A 19,983-nucleotide genomic window follows, 5' to 3' on the forward strand; every position below is an offset into this window, starting at 1 on the left:
GCTCTTTAAAGTCTACGTGCTGGACAACACCACACTTGCAAGGATTCTTTTATTGCCTCCTGGGAGTGTCCTGCAAACACAGGGGAGTTGTAGTAGTGCCCAGTGTCTTCCATGTCTGAACAGAGACAAAACAGTGCGACACATGTTTTGGGCAAGGGGAAACCGGATTTTCTAAAGTTCTGAGAGCTTCAAGAGCTTAGGAAAGGCACCCACCACTTTCTGAAATGGTCATGTGACCACACTATTAGTCCCTCGCCCTACTCCAGTACTGCTGATGAACTGAAAGCTTGTTGTGAAGAGCCCTGCAATGCTGCAAAAAACTGAGCGGGATGGATGGAAGTTTAAAAAAGGTAGAAAACTTCTTGGTCACCTCATTCATTGAGTAAGTAGTTATGAAATTCTTGCAGTCCCCTTTCCCACTAGAATGATGGTGACAGATGATATCACCTGTGTATGTAACAAAGGGTATTCACTGTGTCAAGCAAATGCTGTGCAGCTGCGTATGATCACTAGCTTTTCTGTGGACATACTTCAGACCAAATATAAAAATTGTGTAAAAGCAATTCAGTGACTGCCAAAAGGCACTAGTCAACATTAATTACTTGTTAGAAGCAATTTTGTCTATGTACTTATTTTGAAATATTGCTTCCCTGTTCTTCCGGCAGAAAAGGTTCCTAGAGCAGCTTACAAAGATCAGTGGGAAAATCATTGTCCTCTTAAAACATGACCCAGATGGAGGGAAAAAGAAAAGTCCACACTTGGGGATTAGTTCTTAGTTCCAGAAGTTGCTGTAACTACTAGTTTGAACACAGGGTTCAGGAAGAGAAGACTCTAAAGATGGTTGGTCTCTCAGCTGACAAAGGACTCCCTCTGCTACAGCCTTCTGGAATAACTACTGCCAGGCAACACTGGAGGGAAGAAACTGATGAAACTGGTTTGAATGAATGAATGAACTTCATTAACAAAAATTTGCATATTGAGAATTGTAATGCGAGATTCAAAACATCTTAAGATAGAAATGTGATACAACTATATCTGTATTTACTTAGAAGTCTCACAGTGTTCACTTGGGTTGCCAGATAAATATGTTTGCAGTGTTACAGAACTGTGGTATTGTAGTTCCACTGTTTCATAGTTGCAGAGACAAGTGAATATACATTGGAATAATAATACTAACATGGTAGCATGCTAAAGTGGAACTACCTTTTTATTATTACCCATTTAATTATAAATTTCAATGTAAATAAGAGTAATTTTAGAAAATACAAAGAAAGTCGACAACTGTACTTGTAATCACATGCTTTAACTATCTACGCTGCACACTAAGCAGTTAATAAAACCTACATTTTTCAAATACAAAAAACATTGTGCTCTACCCTAGGAAGCCTACCACATTCAGGACAGAGAAGCAACTACTGAAACTAGACCATTTACATCCACTAACTCATTCTGTTACTGCTACAGAGCTTTTAAAATATAATGAGGAATTAAGTTGCAGTGTATGCATATTATGGAGAAGAGTTTTATCAAATAATTATTCACCCTAAACTGTAAGGAAAACAGTTATATGTACAGGCATATATTTAAAAAGTTCTTGCAACTTTACCTTCATAGCTTAATACTAAAATTGACAGGTTTTGTTCCTTCAAAAAGTTCCTAAAGGCAACCAACAAACGCCTCATTGTATCTGGACAGTGATTTCTTTTTAACAGACTTGCGCGTCTTCTTTTTATCTTTAAAAATTGGAGAATCAAGAAAACCAGTGTCTGTAAAAGGGTCGCCTCTTCTGAGCTTCCTATCAAAACAAATTAGCAAAATAGTAAACAATAAATATTGTAGTCCTTGCCTTGTTAATAGCGTTAATGATATAATTAATAATATAAATAAGGAACAACTCTCGGATAAGACTGGATTTTATCTTCAGACTATGTTTCTAAACCAAAGATACAACTAAAGAAACAGATCATAACCCTGTGAACTGAAAATAAAATATACTAACCCACTGAGAGTTGGCTCCTTATAACTCACAGAAACAGTACATCTACGTTTGTGGTATGAAATGCCATTTACTTCCATATTTACAGGTGAGTGGGAAAGTCTAGTTTGGCCAGTTGATGACGATTCACGGTTGGTAATATCACTAAGATGGAGACGATGTTTCTGAAGAGCCTCAGATGGTCTATCTGATGAAAGAAGACATTATTTTTCCTGTTTAGTCCCTTACCATTTAAACTTATACCCCAACTCCCTCACCCACCTTTGAATTGCTTCAAACAACACAGTTACCTATATCACACAACTTAGTTCTTGCTTGGAAATTATCACCACCATCAATTGCCAAAGTGCTACAATGTGTGTTTTAAGTGAACTTTCTCCACAAGAAAAAGCCATTTTGACATAAGTCCAATTTCATAGTTCCCCAAAGAAAGATGAAGTCATAAAGCTACCACATTAGATTTACTGCCTCAAGCATAACTGGTGGGACCAGAAGAGTGGCAGGCTTGGAGACAAAACTTACTCTGGCATCAGATCATTATGTCAAGCAGTGAAGCTCAATAGTCTCCCCAAGGAAATCCACAGGGCCTAACTGTACGAGATCAGTACTGTTCCATGCAATACAGATGCCACACAGCAAGATTTCAGCCTATAGCCGAAGCCTCCCTTTCTTCCAGTGAAAAGGCTACAATCATTTTTATTGAACACAGTGTGGTCTAGTTTTCAAAAAATAATAAATGGACTGTTAGATAAATCAAAATATAAAATACACAAAAGTATTAGTCACTGTTAGTATTTATGATGTGTAAATCAATTTTGTTGACAAGCCGCCTATGTCCAAAATGTTACAACTACCTTTGCAAGTACACTTAAGTGGCGTGTTTCCTGGGTATAAAAACCATTCACATAATCAACTGAATGGAATCATACTAACAGCACCTAACAGTAACAAAATAAAGCAGAGCTACCTTTCTCAGAGTTGCTATTTTCATTAGCAGAGTTCCTACCGCATACTTCATCCTCAGCCGTGACAGCAGGAGCTGAACAGTGTACTAGTGCAACAACTTTTATGCCAATGTTGGATCCACTGTTTTTCTGAGAGGAACTTTCCTCTTTAGTATTTTCAAGGGGACCTGTAAGATACAGAACAGTCCCAATTTCTCAAATTATTATACCCATGTTCCCTTAGCAGCTGTTTTCACCTTGTGTCAGATGGTCAGGCTCACTGGGTTGTTCACTATCTCAGTCCTCCCCTGGGCATCCCTATGGTAACACCAAGTTGTCTTTCCCTTCTCTGCTGTGATCATGAGCTCTTTTCAGCTCAGTGTGGTTTTTTCGTCACTTCATTTTTCACAGAGATTGCAAAAGCCAGCGGATAGTTCCTTCAAAGTGCCCAAACTGCACACTGAGGGGGCTGCCAGTTGAAAACATTGTTTCCTTTGCATTTGCTGTCATAGTATAACCCCAGACAAAGAGTGAGAGACTCCAAATAGGATTTTCCTCCCTTGGGTTCTCTTGGCTGCTATCAAAAGATAAGAAATATGTATCAAAAGGGAAATCAAAGTGTGAGTGATGGGACTTGCCCTCACTTAGCAGTCCGAGCTTGTTTTTGTTTTGCTAAATTTGATTGTCCTAAGGTGATAACACTAGTCCAGTTGTCCCCAAGACTCTGGATGCTCAAAGACAAGGAAACTATTTAAAAGGAACCAGCATTCTGACAGCTTGCTATCAAAATTCTGATTCCCTTTCAAAGGCTTTTCTTAACAAGGCTCTCTGATTTTTTTTATAAGGACATACGCATTTATGTATGCATGTATCCTTGTCAAGATATCATGGGACCACTGTCCCAAAACACCTTTAAAAAGCAGTATCACTAGAAAGGGCTAAAAGGGCGGCATTGAGCTGAAGAAGTTCCCAATCATGGCAAAGGGCACACATCCATTGCCAGTTGTCCCAAAGTGCTATTTGGGAACTTGGGAGTACCTAACACAGGTAGATGCCCAATCAAGCTTGACAAGGGTTTCCACCACTCTTGCCAAACAAACTTCTGGATAGTTCCCTCTACATACAATGGGTTAGCTACACAGGCTCAGATGACACAACAACCTACCATGTAAGAACCCATAGAACAAGCCATGAGTTGTCAAGAAAGGAAGTGTGTTGCCGTCAAACAAGCCACCTTGTGGAAATCCATCTGGATTTGCATGACTTGACAACATTATCATGTTGTATGAACTGAGTCACTGTCTGCAAGCATGGAGTTTCCTTCTAGCTTTGTCATGACTAACACAATACACATCTATCAAAACCCCTTTAAATGTTTTTAAATGTTGTAATCATATACTGCAGTGCTTACAATACAGATTCTTAGGATACAGTACTCCTTACTTTCTTTATTCTACGAACAGTCAGTTTATCCCAGACAGAGCCAGAACTTGGTGCTACCATATGAAATTTCAATTTGAATTCTGATTTTCTTTTGAATATAGTATCAGCAGCCCACTGAAGCAGGAGGAATCTAAAAGTGGCCAGCTGAGATGCCAGTGCCTGGCTAGAACTGAAGGAGCAGCTTGCTCTACTTCCCAGGTGGGAAATAAAGAAGAAACACATGGCCAGCTGACTGTACTGTCTTTCGCCCTCTGAGAGAGGGTCAAAGGAAGAAATTGTGGAGATCCATTTCTCTCTTATCCCTCAAAATAAAAGAAGCACAGTGGAACTTATAGAACTATTCCAAGAGATTATCTGCCAATGAATGAGTTGGCTTCATATAAAAATGAACACCTGTTGAAAACTGCTGGTATAGAAATAATTTATACAAAAGAAATAGAGCAAATGTAACCACTCTCATAAAGACATCTATGCAAATTGTCACTCAAACACTTTGTTTCTTTATGTTTTGTTCTATTTTACAAAAATGAACACTTTTCAGCATCCCTTTCATAAATCCAATTAGGAAGAAAAAGGTAAGCATCTTATTCTAGATGTTTTTGTTAAAAGGGCAGAAGCAATCTAAATAGGTAATCAAAATGTTTCTTTATAAAAGTTGGAAAGCCAAATGTAAGAAAATATGTAAGTATGTAAATACATAGGCTTGTTCTCTGAAGTAAGACTTAAAAGTCTTACTGCAGACTGGAATAAGACTTAAAGCAAAACCAAATCTAACTTCTGTAACGACTTCTTGTAGATTGTATACTTATCCACTATCAATTTTTCAAAGCATAGTAATAGACAGAACCTACTTGAATTGGTTTTTTTACAAGAATTCTCAGTTTTTTTAGTATTCTTGTTTTTCTTCTCAATATTTTTATCATGTTGCTCATACACAGTCTTCTTCAGTCGTGGTCTTGTGTGCACTGGACTTACGTCAGTATAGGCTGGGTTTTTTCCTGCTTTTGATTTTTTGCTGTAAGGCACATAGAGACTATCATCAGAATCGTCTTCTATAATGAATGATTCACCACTGGAATTTTCCATTTCTTCTGTGTGATTTTTCCCATTAGTTCTATTTTCATTTTCTTTGTTTTGACGGAAAGGTGTAACATGAACCCTCTCTGCAAAAGTAAAGTCATAAGCATCACTGGATCCAACGGATGTATCTGCTTTTTCTTTTGAACATTGCCGTTTACCAGAGCTTCTATCTTTTTTGGTTCTTGTCCTGGATGAACTTTTCAATGTTTCCATTTTTCTCTTCTGAGTTTTCTCGTTCTGTGTTTTAGAACTTCCAGAACAATTCAAATTAGTTTGCTTTGAGGCAGTCGTCAAGGTATTTGAGTCAATTAATGTTTCTGACAGTTGCAAACCGGAATTGGTGTTTATGTTATGTTTGTTTTCTTGAGAAAGATCATTTTCTTCATATTGTTCATTATTTTCCCCTAAACCTGTCTCGGGTCCAGTTTTGTCTTGCTCACAAGGATTGTTTATCTGTTCACTTATTTCTGGAACATTGCCATCAGATAAACACAGGTCACTCTGGGGTTTGATCCTCAAATAACGACGGGTAGATACATTTCTTGATAGGGAATTACCAACATGCTGATCCTCTTCATTTGACAAAATATCTGTGCTGTCATTGTCTAGGAAATCTTCACAAGAACTTTGTTGCTGGCCTGGTAATTTAAAATATCATGCATCAATGCCAACTGATACTGAACCAAAAGAGGGCTAATTTGATAGTTCTATATCAAAATCAAGAAAGCAAAAAGCAGAATTCCAAAAACGTACATTTCCACAATGACTAATAAGAAGTACTACAGTAGCATGCAGTAATTTTGGAGACTGCAGCTATGATTCCTAAGAAATTGTAATGCATTTAATCCTGATTCAGAAAAGAAGAGGCACAATCTGCTAACTCACAGGACTATTTTGAACCTTGCTTGTCCCACTCATTCTGCCTATACAAGCACAGATGATGCATTAGGTCATTAGGAAAACAAAGACATCTGTTCTTCCAAACCCCGATCAATTTTTCCCTTCACTTCAATGGAAGATACTGTATTGAAGTACAAGTTAAACTAAACTCGGTGAGGCAGGAAGTACAAAACAGCTCTGAAGTTTTCTACTACAAACTGTATAGGCAAGAGAGGAAAAAATAAGGTTATATTATACTTATATAACTTTTCTGTATGAGCATGTACATCTGTGTGGGTAATTTACTTATATCATGTTCACCCATCTCATGCCTGAGAACTTCAAGGTGGCTAAATAGTGGTAGCAAGTATTATAAGTGTGGGGTGTTGGGGAATAGCTTTGTAGGTTTAGATTGTGAAGTTCTAGAACAAGCAAACAACTTACATTGTTGGAGAACAAAGAAAAAGCCACACAAATTATTATACATGGAGCTCAGTATTTGAGCCTCTGAAGGAAAATTGAAAGGGGAAGCATTATACAGTGTAAAGTATTTTTAAAGTGAGGAACATAATGAAGAATACCCCTTTGGAAGGGTAGAAAGATTAGGCATTCTGGAATTATCAACACTATCTCCAGACAGATACACCTTGTTTTCTTCTGTATACCTCATGATGTAATTATTGGCACCCAAAATACCCCAGCAATTGCTCGCAGCAGTGCAAGTTTTGGAGATGTCACAACTTCTCTGAGACATCCAGATAGTCACATTTTACTTATCAACAAGCTCTCGCACCTACTGGGACCAGTTTTCTTAAGTAAGTGTAGCAGATGACATATCAGGCAAAGTTGGTAAAACACACTCATAGGCAGTGCTACCACCTGTGCCTCCAGTAGTCACCAATGAGTCCAGGAACACCCTCAAACAATTAACTTTATTTTCTAAATACGAGCAGCAGCACTGGTTTTCCCTGGAAATTTTTATGGATAGAACCAGATTCACATGAAAAGCATGGAAACCCATTAATTCTGATATACCTGCCAACTACAGATTATACTTCATATATCTCATACAGTGGGATTCTGGTCTAAAAGGCTTATTGCTCCCAATGCAGCTGATCAGATCTGGATGGGAGGCAAATTGAAATAGGAAAGGAAATTCATAAATATTCCCAAGAATGCTTTTTAGTCTCATTTTTTCCTGTGATGAAATAAGAGCTGCAGATCGGGCGAGGAGGCCCTGAATCTCTAAGCTCCAGTAAAGTGTGCATTTTCCATCCTCCAGTGCTTCGGCCCTGCTTATCTCTAAACAGACAGGCAGAGAGAGGCTTGCACTGAAAGTTCTATGCAAATTTTAGCAGTTTAAACATAGGATAACATACCTGTATCTATCTGTGGTGTTATGGCTGAAGATGTATTTTCAACACCCTGCCAGGGTTCAGATAGAAAATCTGAATCATTGTTCTTGATGTTGCCCTGCATTTTAGCTCTCAACATATTATCCCGTTTAGTTACATCTAGAGCAAGGGCATGCATTGGTACTCTCCTAAGAGAAACAGATAGAATAGACTGGATTATTTTAAAACAGAATTTTTGGATACAGCACATTTTATACACATGCTCAAAATTAAGACTTCCTACTTTTTTCCAAATGTTGCTTCCTTAATTAAATTTGAGGTTCCCATCTACTTGAGGACCCTCAGAGGAGGAAGGAAGATGACTAAGGTTCTGAGGCACCTCCAGGATACCTCATAGTGTAGAGGTGCTGGTCTACTCCCTTTCCTGTCCAGAATGCCTCCTAAACCATGCCTCCACGCTTACTTTTGCAATAAAAGATATAGCTGGTGTGATCCTTTATTTTTCAAGGGCAGGGACAGAAGCTACTCCAGATTTGGAGACCCAGCTAAAAGGTTGGAACAATTTTCCAACCTAATAACCAGGTCTCCGAAACCTCCCATGGCTGTGTAGATGCTGTCTAGCAGCCAGAGAATAGTGTTGCACTTTTGGTTTAAAAAAAACAAAAGCAAACCTTCAACGGAATATGCCTTTAAAGGAATGAAATACAAAGCAGCTTAGAAGCTTCTTCTCAAAAATGCACTTGAGATCCTGTCTAACAGACATTAAAATAGCTTGTAAATGAATTTTCTGGATTATTTAGGGAGAAAGTATGGCTCTGGAGTAGGGATATGCAGTAGTTCATTGCATTCCACTAAATTAGTTTCATATCCATGGCAGCATTTTGATATTTGCATTGCCAAAACAATTGTTTGGTTGATCCATATTATTCTTATAATTCCATTTAAATATTGATAGACATGGAATTCTAAATAAGTTCTTCTAAACCTTTTACTCCATTTTTTAGATTCAACAGTTTGACAGTGCTGTAATGTCATATTTATCACACACAGATGATTACATTTAGTATAAATGTTCATCAAATATTTCTCATGATTAAAGAATAACACTACCAGAATGCAGCTTATTCGAGATGAGACCCTGATTTTTTTGGGCGGTGCGGTTGGAAGTTAAAAGTGAAGAAGAGCTATCAGTCCATATGTAAACCTATTGTTTTGCATTGGTGACCCACTAGGTTAATAGAAAACAACTTCCAGTCTACTTCAAATTACATTTATTATAATATAAGACGCATTTTCTTGATATAAGTTCCTTGATTTTATTTTGAGGAAAAGCAACTGCTTTTAAAAAATGTAAATGTATGACTTACAGAGAATCCTGGCTCCTGAAACTACTGGATGCACAGTTTGCAAAGTCTGAGGCAGACAGAAGCTGATTCTGTAGAAATAAAAGGTACTATGCTAAAGACCTTTTTGAATGGATCATGCATAATGCATCTAATGAAATCAAGAATATGAAAAGTAGAGCCATGACTTGCAGCAGCAACTTGTGAGGTGGTTCACTGGAAGATAACAAGCTTCTATTGCTCAGTGATGCCTCAGGGTGAAAAGGCACTTACTGGAAAGCACTGTGAAGAGGCAGCATGTGAGGTGCTAGCTTAGTGCTATGCAGGTGCACAACCGCTGAGTGCCTAGCATCTCCCACTGCACTGCAAGCCATTCAGCAGGCTCCATGTCTTCACTGCAACTTCACAACACCTTGTAAGAACAGTGGGTTTCCTCTCTGTTCGGTAATTACTCAGCAGCACAACCTATCGCTGATCTGTAATGCCACCATGGGACTAGTGACACATACCTTGTTGTTTTACTTTATCACCATATTCTGAAACCAGATTGAACACTTTGACATAGATAATGAAAGATGGGCAAAATATGTCCTACATCAGCATTCTCCAATCTACTACCCTCCTAATGTTTTAGACTACTGATATTCTTGACCATGCTGGCTAGGACTGATGGGAATTGATTCAAAATATCTAAGGGCATCACCTTGGGGAGGCTGATGAAAATGGTAAGAGAGACAGAAAGCAGGTACATAGGAAAGAATGGTGCTTTGCCCTGCTTGCAATCCAACAGTTGCTGTTGGTATTTTACTTAACAACAGAATATGTCACTATCAAAGCAGCTTAGCAGGCAACAAATCTATAAGCAAATATTTTTCATGGATTTAGAACTGATACCCAAAGTCTACAGACTATTGATGCTTATACAAAGAGAAGGATGGGAGAAGACTTACACAATCTGTGGTACGTGTATCTTTCGCAGGACTAAGAAGATTTGTTGCATTTAGGAGGTCTTGAACAACTTTAGAAATAATCTTCTTCAAAGCCACTAATGTAGTCTAGTCAAGAACAAAAAGTCATTGTTTGCAGTTGTACAAAGCAGATATACCTTCCAGTATCTTTTATAAAGTGGACTTGTCCATGCATAAACGCAAGCAAGAAATAGAAGTTGATGTTTCTTGTTCTCTGTAGAAAGCATCTGCTAACATTCACTTTGCCAGAGGGTCTTATTGTCTCCATCTAATAAAGTGCTACAACTGCTAGCTTCATCAATACCTCAAAGGATTACCCAAAAATATAACAATCAATATCCTTAACTTACTTCTTGCTATACTGAAAAAGCTATTGGGATGTGTGTTGATCTTGTAAGAATAATTTATGAAAAACAATATTCTGTGAGCTCCAAGATTTAAACCATAGATCAGTTAGAGCTTTAAGAACTCAATCTACTGATGAATCTAAAACCCTAGCCAATTTTATGCAGATTGAGGGAGAAAAGGATTTACTTTTTTATTCTTTTGAGGACACTATGTTTACCACAGAACCTACCTTCCAAGGTTCTATTCTAGAGTGTCTTACAGGAGACCATCCAGTAACCAGTCCTATTATGTGTGTATACAACCAAACTGGAAAAGACTAGATACAGTGCACCAGCTGTTACTACTATGACAACTCTACAAAGTTGCTTTATTTTTACAACCCCAAAATGATACAGTCTCCATTCCTGTTCTGTACTTTTCCTTAGCTAGGAATAGAACTGAAAGGATTTTTTATGATTCCTCACAAGAGATTTCAATTAGAATGCAATCACATATGAAGCTTTTCATGCAATGGAATTTTTACTAGAATATGCATACATGTAAAATACAAGCTGGAAGAAGTACCTCAGCATGTTCTTTTCCTTGTTGTGTCTCCAGCTTTCTTTGCAAGACAAACATCTGAAATTTCAAATGCTGATTTTCTTTCTTTATATGCAGGATAATATCTTGTGCTTCCCTCATTTTGCACTTTTCTTCTTCCAAAGCCACAGCTAATGCACGATTGTTTGTTTGAAAACTTTTCAGTAGTGCAGAAGTGTTGTCTGGAAGAACGTGTAAACATTTAATTTCTAAAATCTCTATTTCTTGGAAAACTTGAACAGAATATTAAAATATTACCTGCAATTTTACTCTTGATGGATATGGCTTGGCTTGTTTTACCCAGCTTGGCCCATTTGTGATTTCTCTTTTCTCTCATTCGTTCTTTTATATCTTCCAGGCTATCTTTAAATGACTTTTTCAAGCACCTTTCTCTAGCCATATTTCACCTTAAAAAAATACAAGAACTTATTATGATTTAGAATATGTTTATTTAAAGAATTTCCTTGATGTTGTCACTATGACAATGTTGGCTAAATTTTATAGTAACAGAATATTCCCTATTTTACCTTTATCACTGAAAAGTGTCACAAATTTCTCACACATGTCCAAAAGATAACTTTTGCTGTTATGATATTCATGTCACAAAAATGCTTATATAATTTGTGCATAATATACAACACATTTTATTCACATCTACTACTAAATCAAGTTAAAATTAATTAACACAGCAACCCAGTGGTTCCAGCAGCCTATAAGCACATTTGGATATAATGCAGCCTTGGTTTTGCAACAAAAGACAGAACACCAACTTTGAAGGGGGAGCTTCTAATGTGGATTCACCCTACTCCACAAAAGTTCTACAGTGGCTATCTTAGCAGAGAGCATGACACCAAATTTCAGGAAAAGGAACCAAGGAAACAATACCTGCTCCTGCTCCTAATTCTACTAGACAGACCCAGAAGTCCATCTATTGAAAAACACTGTAAAGAAGGATAAAAAGGTAAAAGCAGTTTCTGCTACTACTCCTGCCTACTGGGTGGGATAGCTAATACCCTGGAAGACAGAAAGATTCAAAGAGATCTTGACATGTTAGAACACTGGGCTGAAAACAACAGGATGAAATTCAGGAAGGGAAAATGCCAAGTTCTTCACCTAGGAAAAAGAAACCAAATGCATAGTTGCTAGATGAGGGATACTTGGTTCAACAATACCACAGCTGAAAAGGATCTTGGAATTATTGTAGATCACAAGCTAAATATGAGTCAACAATGTGATGTGACTGCAAAACAGGCATATGCTATTTTGGGCTGTATTAGCAGAAGTATCACTTCCAAAACATGTGAAGTACTAGTTCCCCTTCATTCAGTGCTACTCGGACCTCATCTGGAGTACTTCATCCTGTTCTGGAAACCACAGTTTAAGAAAGATGCAGACAAGCTGGAAAGGGTTCAGAGGAGGGCTGTAAGCATGATCTGAAGACTGGAAACAAAGCCCAGTGAGGAGAGATTGAGAGAACAGGGCATGTTCTGCCTCGAAAAGAGCAGACTGAGGCGTGATATGATAGCACTCAATAAATACTTGAAAGGCTGTCACAAAAAGGGTAAGACCTCTTCTCGACCACTGCAGACCGCAGGACCCAGAATAACGGCCTTAAGTTGCAAGGAACTTTCTGCAAAAATTTCCTGAGTATTTGAGCAATACAACAATGGAACCAAGCACCAAGGGAGGTTGTGGGGTCTCCCACACTAGAAGCATTCAAGATGCAACCGCCATCTCAAAGGGATGGGGTCATTTGAGGTCCAGGTGTCGGACCCGATGGCCTTCCAGGCCCCTTCCAACTCTACTATTCCGTCACTTTGTGATTCCGAGAGGAGGCAAAGGGCGCCCCTCCTGAGCCCCGCTCCGCGCGGAATGGAACTGGTTGTTTCCGCTCCCCTCAAAGATCCGCAAGGAACGGCGGACACCTCGTCGTTCCACAGGCCCTTCCGCCGCCTCCCACCCATCAGCCACCGGGAGACCCGCCCCAGCCGTTAGAAATTCAGCAGCAGCAGCCACGAACCCGGTTAAGCGCCCCTCAGGGGCGCGCGATCGATGCTCGTCGATCTCCGCCTCGGCTGCGCCGGCGCGGGGGAGAGCGCGGCACCGGGACGAGGCAAGAGCCGCCGGCTGGCGCCCTGTTTTTGTTTCCTCGGAGCGCGCGGCGCCCGCGGCCAGCGGCGCTTCCCGCCCGTTCGAAATTCTCCGCTGCGCGCCCCGATTGGCTGCCTGGGCCGCCCGAGACGCGCGGCGTGACGTCACCGCCCCCTCGGCGCGAGCGGCCACAGGCGCTCCTCCCGTCCTTGGCCTGCAGCGGAGAATCCCCTCCCGTTCCCTTGAACGCTTCCTTGGCTTTTGTCCCCTCTGGCGTCCCGTCCGCCCCCAGCCCTCACTCACGAAAGGTCGCGCCTCGCCGGCCTGTGCCTGGGATTGCAGCCTCAGTCGCGCGTGCGGAGGTGGGCGCACTCGTGCTGAATGCGGGTCGTTGGCAGAGCTGCGTCCCCTGTAGTCTCGTGGGATTTGCACCTTCTGAGCATTTCTAGTCCCTGTTGAAAAATATTTAGCGCGTGTCATTCTAAAATAAAAGAGGGTGCTAGTTAGGAAGGGGCTCTTCACGTTGCACATTTTTCTTTCAAGACCATTTATAAGACGGAAAAGCGATTTTTACGGAGGAGTCCTGTGCCCATTTAGAGAGGGGGAAGTCCTACAACTCCCAACATGCCACAGCCAGCCTTACAGTTTCAGGCATGCCGGGAATTGTAGGAAGTTTTTTGTTTCTTCGAACTTGCATAAGATTAGTTTAGTTTTTAGTTTATCCTGCAACACATTTCCAGTATCTGTTTCTGCAACATCACGAGCTAAGATCAAGCTGGAACTTTTGCTTGCAGTCTTCCCCAACCTGATGTGGTCCAACTCACCTGGAGGAAAACTCGTTGTAAACCGCCCAGAGGGCTTCGGCTGTGGGACGTTTTAGAAATTGAATACTAAAGAAAACAACTCTCAGGATAGAAGGCAGCAGCGTTGGATGCTCATTTGGAAGCGCATTAGTTTTACAGATATGGGATGGGGAGGAAGATTTCTGAGCTTTGAAGGGGACCTGTTTAGAGTTATATTTAATAATTCAAATTATTCTCTTCTATGGGGTTATGCTTCATTTTTTACAACTACAAGTGCCATATTTCAATTCTAAATAGCAATACAACTCTGCAAATAATTTAGATAGGTGTAATTTTGTCAATAAGAGTATGTCACTGTTACTGACATAGTACTTTTAGCTGTATTTTATTACAATGTAGCTTCTGAGTATGCTTCAAATTGCATCCTTAGTCTACACAGCACATGTTTTTTAACATACAAAATGTAGAACTCTAGAATATTTTGCTACCCCTGATAAGATTACAAAATGTGCACTTCCTAATTTCCATATTGTGAAACTAACGAATTAATAGGTTTTTAAATCAAGAATATCCATTTTCAGTTCAATCTTGCTAATTTCTCCACGGTGGCTTGGGTTCATTGAAGTCTCATCTGCCTAAAAGTTAGCCTGAACACCTCTGATGTGTGATAAGAAAAAAAATCCATATATCTGGAAGATACAATGTTACTTATATGAACCATGAAATCTTTTATTTGTATGGTGAGAAATGAGAGGCTTTTACACAGGGTTATTTCCAGTTGTGTCCTTTTACCAGTAAAATGAAACTGTTGGAACAAATTTTCCTTTCCCACCTGAAGCCCCTTCACTGACCCTAATATCTGCTGCAAAGTATTGAGAGATCCTCTGAAGCATATTTGAGAAATAGTGGGAGTTAGAGGGGTACACGGAATGGATTAAGTGGAAGTCTGCTAACATAACCTTAATTTGTTCCAGATTTTGAAGGGTAAAGGTGGTTTGTTGCAAAAACAACAGAGTATCTTTGGGTGGGCAAACACATAAGTAAAACTGAGTATAAATAACTGCTGTGGTACAGGTTTACTAACAGTGCTTTAGCAAGTCACTATTGTCATTTGGAACATTATATGACAGAAAAGTTGGGGCAAACTGATATGTCTGGGGGAGACCTGTTCCAGTAAGGTCTTTTGTCTGTGGCAAGCCAACACACTCTTCTTGACTTGCATGTGTGTTCGTAGCTATTGGACTGGGTTTTCCTATGATGATTGACCAACATTCTTTTCAGCCTAATTGTACTGTTTCTAGCATTAAGCAAACATCTGTTGGGTATGGGAGGGAGATGAAACAGTAGGTAAATAACTCCATGAGGAAAAAAAAAAGATGCTGGACTTCAGTCTCTGTGTGAAAGCAGGCTTTTATTTGACACTGAAATCCTAAGCATATTTACTCAGACAAGTCCTACTGGGTTGTTTTTCTAATTGAAGAAATTCCACAGAGGAATGTGTCCCCCCCCCTTTTTTTTTCTCTCCTTGTGCGTTCATACTGGTGATCTGTAAACAGAAAAAGAATGTTAGTGATACAGGACACGTTTATCATTTGGAGATGTGGAGCAAATTTATGGTGCATTTCTTCTGAAAGCATGAAAATATAAATATTACACTGTTCCAAAGGCATGGTCCCTGCTATAACTTACAGGCCAGGACACAATGGACCAGCCAGATCATACATTATGGTGGAAATTGTGGGCTAATTTGCAGGAATGCACACTAAACTCACTGGTCTGGGTTCAGACATCATATTCACAGCCTTGCTGGAGATTGTTTACAAAAAGAGGAACAAGGTGGCCCATAGGTGGCCCATGTTCCTGCAGATCACCAGTTCAAGAATCCATGATCTGATGCTAGATGTTGCTTTGGGTCTCGGCTGAAAACTGCAGGCTTTGGTCTCTGACCATGGAAGTATAGGCCGGAGGTGGCCAGGCTTGTTCAATGAGAGAGCCACTTAAGGTAATGTCAGATGTTTGAGAGCTGCAAGACCTGAAAAAATATTTATGTATTTATTATGACCTAGCAGACATTGCTACAATTATCAGGCTAGTTACTGCTAGTAGAGATCTGGTAAGTCTCTATCTTGGCTTGTTGAAAATCTGAGAAAATCGCTCGCCTAATTGATTAGCATGTATATCAGCTACTGCAACCCTACTTACCTAAGCTCCAAGAAACACAGTAGGACTTACTGCTGAATAAACTTCTGTTGGAGCACGTCTGTGCCTTCAAGCCAAAATGAATAAAAGCTTTATGGAGCGGGACTTTTCTGCTTCCTTTGTAGCTCTGGACATTGGAGGAACCTGAGTGGTCATGCAGTACCCCCTTAGGAACTTCGGTGCTTGGGCAGCAGAAGTGCCTGGAAATCTCACCATCAGCTACCACACCAGAAGCTTCGTCGAGGCCCCAATTCTCCCCTGGAGAGCAGCTGGGCTCACTTAGGAAGCAGCCTGATTTTGCCCTCCAGCCTTGGCCACAATTCTGCACCTTGTCTGACAAGTCCTGTCCTGTCCTGTCCCTTCCCCACTCCATGCCAGGGGCAAGCAGGGACCTACTAGGTTTTTTAGTCTTCTGCGAGCTTCAAAGAGCCACATGCTGCTCACAAGCCTTGGTTTGGCCTTGCTTAGCGTAGTGCTTATATTTAACATGTTCAGCTTGACAGATAATGTTTTCTAGAAGGCCTTGGGAAAGATGGATGAAGGACTGACATGCCAGTGTCCTATTTTGAGAAAGATGCACCTTATCAAACCTACAAATTAGCTTATATGTTGTTGTGTGCTTATCTTAATTAGCTTATTATTACTACAGTCTATTATTGTGGTTCATGAGGGGTGGGAATATTTGGACTGGCCCGGCTAGGAAACCTCCACTGTTACATCCTGAGACATACTAATGAGATGGGAAACTAATGTGCTATGGAATCCAGTGTCCTGCCTAATCTTGGAAGCTAAGCAGGGCCAGGCCTGGTCAGAATGGGATGGATGACTTGAGTGTATGATTCTATGATTATTGCTGTAAACTGCCCAGAGAGCCTTGGCTATGGGCAGTGAAAAAATGTGGTGGTGGTGGTGGTGGTGGTGATGCTTGCTAGCAAGTAAACAAGTAGTTTCACACCACTTAGTCACTGCACCTTTATAACAGCGAGCTCCTTTCCCTATAGAAGCTGATCTATATAAGTCGTCTATATAAGCTGGCCATTTCCGCTTGTGTTGTGTTTGGACTCCAAACATCCTCCAGGGGGCTTTGCTGACTGTCCATTCCAGCTGATTGAAACCTGCCTGGCAGGTGAATCCATGCTCAGCATTGCAGTGACTTGCTGCTAAACCCTTTGAAAAGCTTGCTTGCATTTTGCTTGTTGTAACAGTAAAATCTCCTTATAAACAAACCTGGACTTAGCATACCACTTCCTTGGGATCACTCAAACTTTTCGCCCACAGCCAGGGCAAGACAGATGTGTGAACTGAGTACAGTCTTAACTATCTCATACCTGTAAGCGGGAGAACTGCCCATTGTTCTAGAAACACTTGGAGAAAAGGAGTAAGGCATGTTGTTTTAATTCAGTAAAAAGCTGCCCTGCATAACAAACATTTGGGAAATACTGTAAGAAGAATACCTGGACTTGAGGATGCAGTTTGTTTTGGGATGGAGCTAATGCAGGGATGTGTCCCAAAATCAGCATAAGGGCTGCATTTTGAGGATGCTCTTGGGGCCTGCATTCCGGTGGTGGGTGGGACTGAAGGCAAGCCAGCAAGGCCAAAGACAAGAGCCAAAAATGTAAAGAAAGAATGCCAGCAAATTGTGGCTTAAAGCTCTTAACTGCCAGTAACAACCTTAGGAATGGTATCTGGCATAGATTAAGAGTCTGTATCTGTTGTGTAGACATTATCTCAGACTGGTCAGCAATTCTCAGCCTTTTTATTCCACTCAGTATAAAAATGAGAACAGTGCACTTCACATCATTGTTGAAAGCATGAACAAAAGATGGTAAAGCACTGCTTTGAGATTGAAGGTAAAAGAAATTATAAACAGTAATAATATCATGAGAAGAACAAATCTTGTTCTTAGAATGTCTGCCAACCTCAGCCTATGTGGCTGTGTATCAACTGCAGTAGCCTCATGAAATATATTGTCTTGCCTGAATTTCATGTTGGTGTGTAAAAATGATCTACTCAAGGGCAAAAACATCACTCTTTGAAGCTGAGCGATTTTTTTTTAAACCCACACAATAAGCTGCAGACAAAGGCACAATGAATGAGGGAAAGCCTGGTCTATTCAAATCTACAGCCTTGGTTTAGACAGAAAAGGGTAACAGCAATGCTGAAGTTCTATTGCTGCAGTTAGCATCAGAATAGGTCACAGCTGACTGCTTTTGAAAGGTCTTCTCTCAGTAAGCATGGGACAAAGCTAAAAAGAAATGACAGACTCAGTCATTTTGTCATTCTGCACAGGCATTCAGTTCAAGTACTCTTTAATAACTTGGGTTTTACAAGGTAAAAAATTATTGCCAGAAGGAAGAGATTACAAGAAGGCAGAAGGTACAAAAGAAAGTGTTCACAAATTTCTTGATGCCTGATTAATGCAATCCATGTTAAGGTGTTGGTGCCTGCCTAGTTTCTCTCCTTGCCTCCCTGCTCCAAACTTAGGATACCATAGAAGTGCAGCTGTCTCAGAATTGTCAGTACATACCAGATAACTGCAATTCCTATTCAGTCAAATAGAAAAATGGGGAATGTGGAACCGGACGTACACACTTTTCTACTGCAATCTGCTTGTTGATCTACCTCTTGCTCTGCCTTAGAGGGATTGTGCAAACCTGGAAGTGGTAAGAAGTTGTGGCAACTGGCAGTGTCTTTGGCTGAAACAACAAGAAAGGGGAAAAGCTGCAGATGACAGTGCCATAAATAAATAGGCTGGCTGAGGCCATACTGAAGTCATATTGCTCGAGGGAAGAGAGATGAAGTCTGGAACCAGGACCTTCAGAATCCCAGGTATATTGGCACAAACCAATATATACAGAAATAATTAACTACTTCTTTCAAGCTGAAGTCAAAACACATCAGCCCTATTTGGCTTGCAAAGGTTCTTGTGAGGATATTCTCGGTTTGTTGCCCTGTGCTAATTCAGGAATATGTTCCTTTAGGACTGCTGGTGCTAAACTCATCATTCACTTGTTTGCACCTGGAGCAACACAATCAAAACAGAGCTTCCCATTCTGGGTTAGCAATCATTTTTTATAATAAGTAAAGATGGATGTTGGAGGCAGGAAAATGGCACCTCCTCTGGAAGCTGTTGCTTGAACTTATGATTTCTGGCCTAGCACTTCACAAGCAGTGCTTCAAAATGAACTTCTACTGTATTTGCAGAACACTCATCTATCTTACAGGTCCCTTTGTTTGTTACTTTCTCCCTTAACTACTAATTCACCCCAGCTGAGATTAAATAAGTGTTTGTGCTGGCAAGTTGCACTGTTGAGAAATGTCCTTCACAAGAAGGTGATGGCTTAAAGTAAGATTCAATTCTCTCATGGTATTTCATTGGCAATAAAAAGTGAATCCTACTGCCAATTATATTCTTTCTTCAACTGAACGTTTGAATAAAAGCTGTGAATATTTCTAAGTTCTAGGAAGCTTGGCAAGGAGATACTGAAAGTAGGAACTGAACTGTACTTGATGACAAGTTCTTTTGTGATAAGATTTTGATAGACATAAAAGCTAAATGCTGCCAGGTTTTTTCTCTGTGTATAGTTCCTCTGTGGTTAAAAGATCAGCCCAGGGTACAATCCTAGACATGTTTAATAGAAAAAGTTCTGGACTTCACAGAATGGGTTACTGGGTAATGCTGTGAGTTTCAAGTCATTTTTTCTGCCCGAACATGCATTGGCTTGCATTTTTCTTTTTCTGCATTCTGATGCATGTTTACTTAGATGTGAGTCCTGCTGGGTAGTTTTACAGCACAATCCTGCACACACTCACTGAGTAATGAGCCCTGCAGAACTCACAGACATCTGCAGAAACAAGCACAGGATTAAATGTAACACAAGCCTATGCAGATTTGCCTGGCACCTTCTCTCTATTCTTTTTGGCAAAGACTTCAGCCAATATTTTAATTAAGATA

At 40.2% G+C, this 19,983-nt stretch overlaps 1 protein-coding gene across 1 annotated transcript; it reads right to left on the bottom strand.

Moving 5' to 3' along the window:
• Window positions 1-1,194: 1,194 nt before the first annotated feature.
• On the bottom strand, window positions 1,195-13,021 carry SGO1 (shugoshin 1). Its single transcript, XM_044449410.1, has 10 exons — window positions 12,956-13,021; window positions 11,194-11,342; window positions 10,921-11,117; window positions 9,991-10,095; window positions 9,065-9,132; window positions 7,722-7,885; window positions 5,235-6,101; window positions 2,964-3,128; window positions 2,000-2,183; window positions 1,195-1,795 (listed from the first exon to the last, which is right to left on the bottom strand). The coding sequence occupies exons 2-10, from the start codon at window positions 11,333-11,335 to the stop codon at window positions 1,657-1,659; spliced, it is 2,031 nt and encodes a 676-aa protein (XP_044305345.1). The 5' UTR covers window positions 11,336-11,342; window positions 12,956-13,021; the 3' UTR covers window positions 1,195-1,656.
• Window positions 13,022-19,983: the final 6,962 nt, after the last annotated feature.

Source organism: Varanus komodoensis, unplaced genomic scaffold (genome assembly GCF_004798865.1).
Source record: "Varanus komodoensis strain SLA01 unplaced genomic scaffold, ASM479886v1 scaffold58, whole genome shotgun sequence".
NCBI lineage: Eukaryota > Metazoa > Chordata > Lepidosauria > Squamata > Varanidae > Varanus > Varanus komodoensis.

Excerpts from the sequence above, each read along its gene's own strand:
- SGO1 (XM_044449410.1), bottom strand. The coding sequence starts at position 11,335 with ATGGCTAGAGAAAGGTGCTTGAAAAAGTCATTTAAAGATAGCCTGGAA. Across the intron at positions 11,118-11,193 it reads CATCAAGAGTAAAATTGCAG|ACAACACTTCTGCACTACTG; the intron begins GTAATATTTTAA and ends ACGTTCTTCCAG. Across the intron at positions 9,133-9,990 it reads ATACACGTACCACAGATTGT|AATCAGCTTCTGTCTGCCTC; the intron begins GTAAGTCTTCTC and ends TTATTTCTACAG.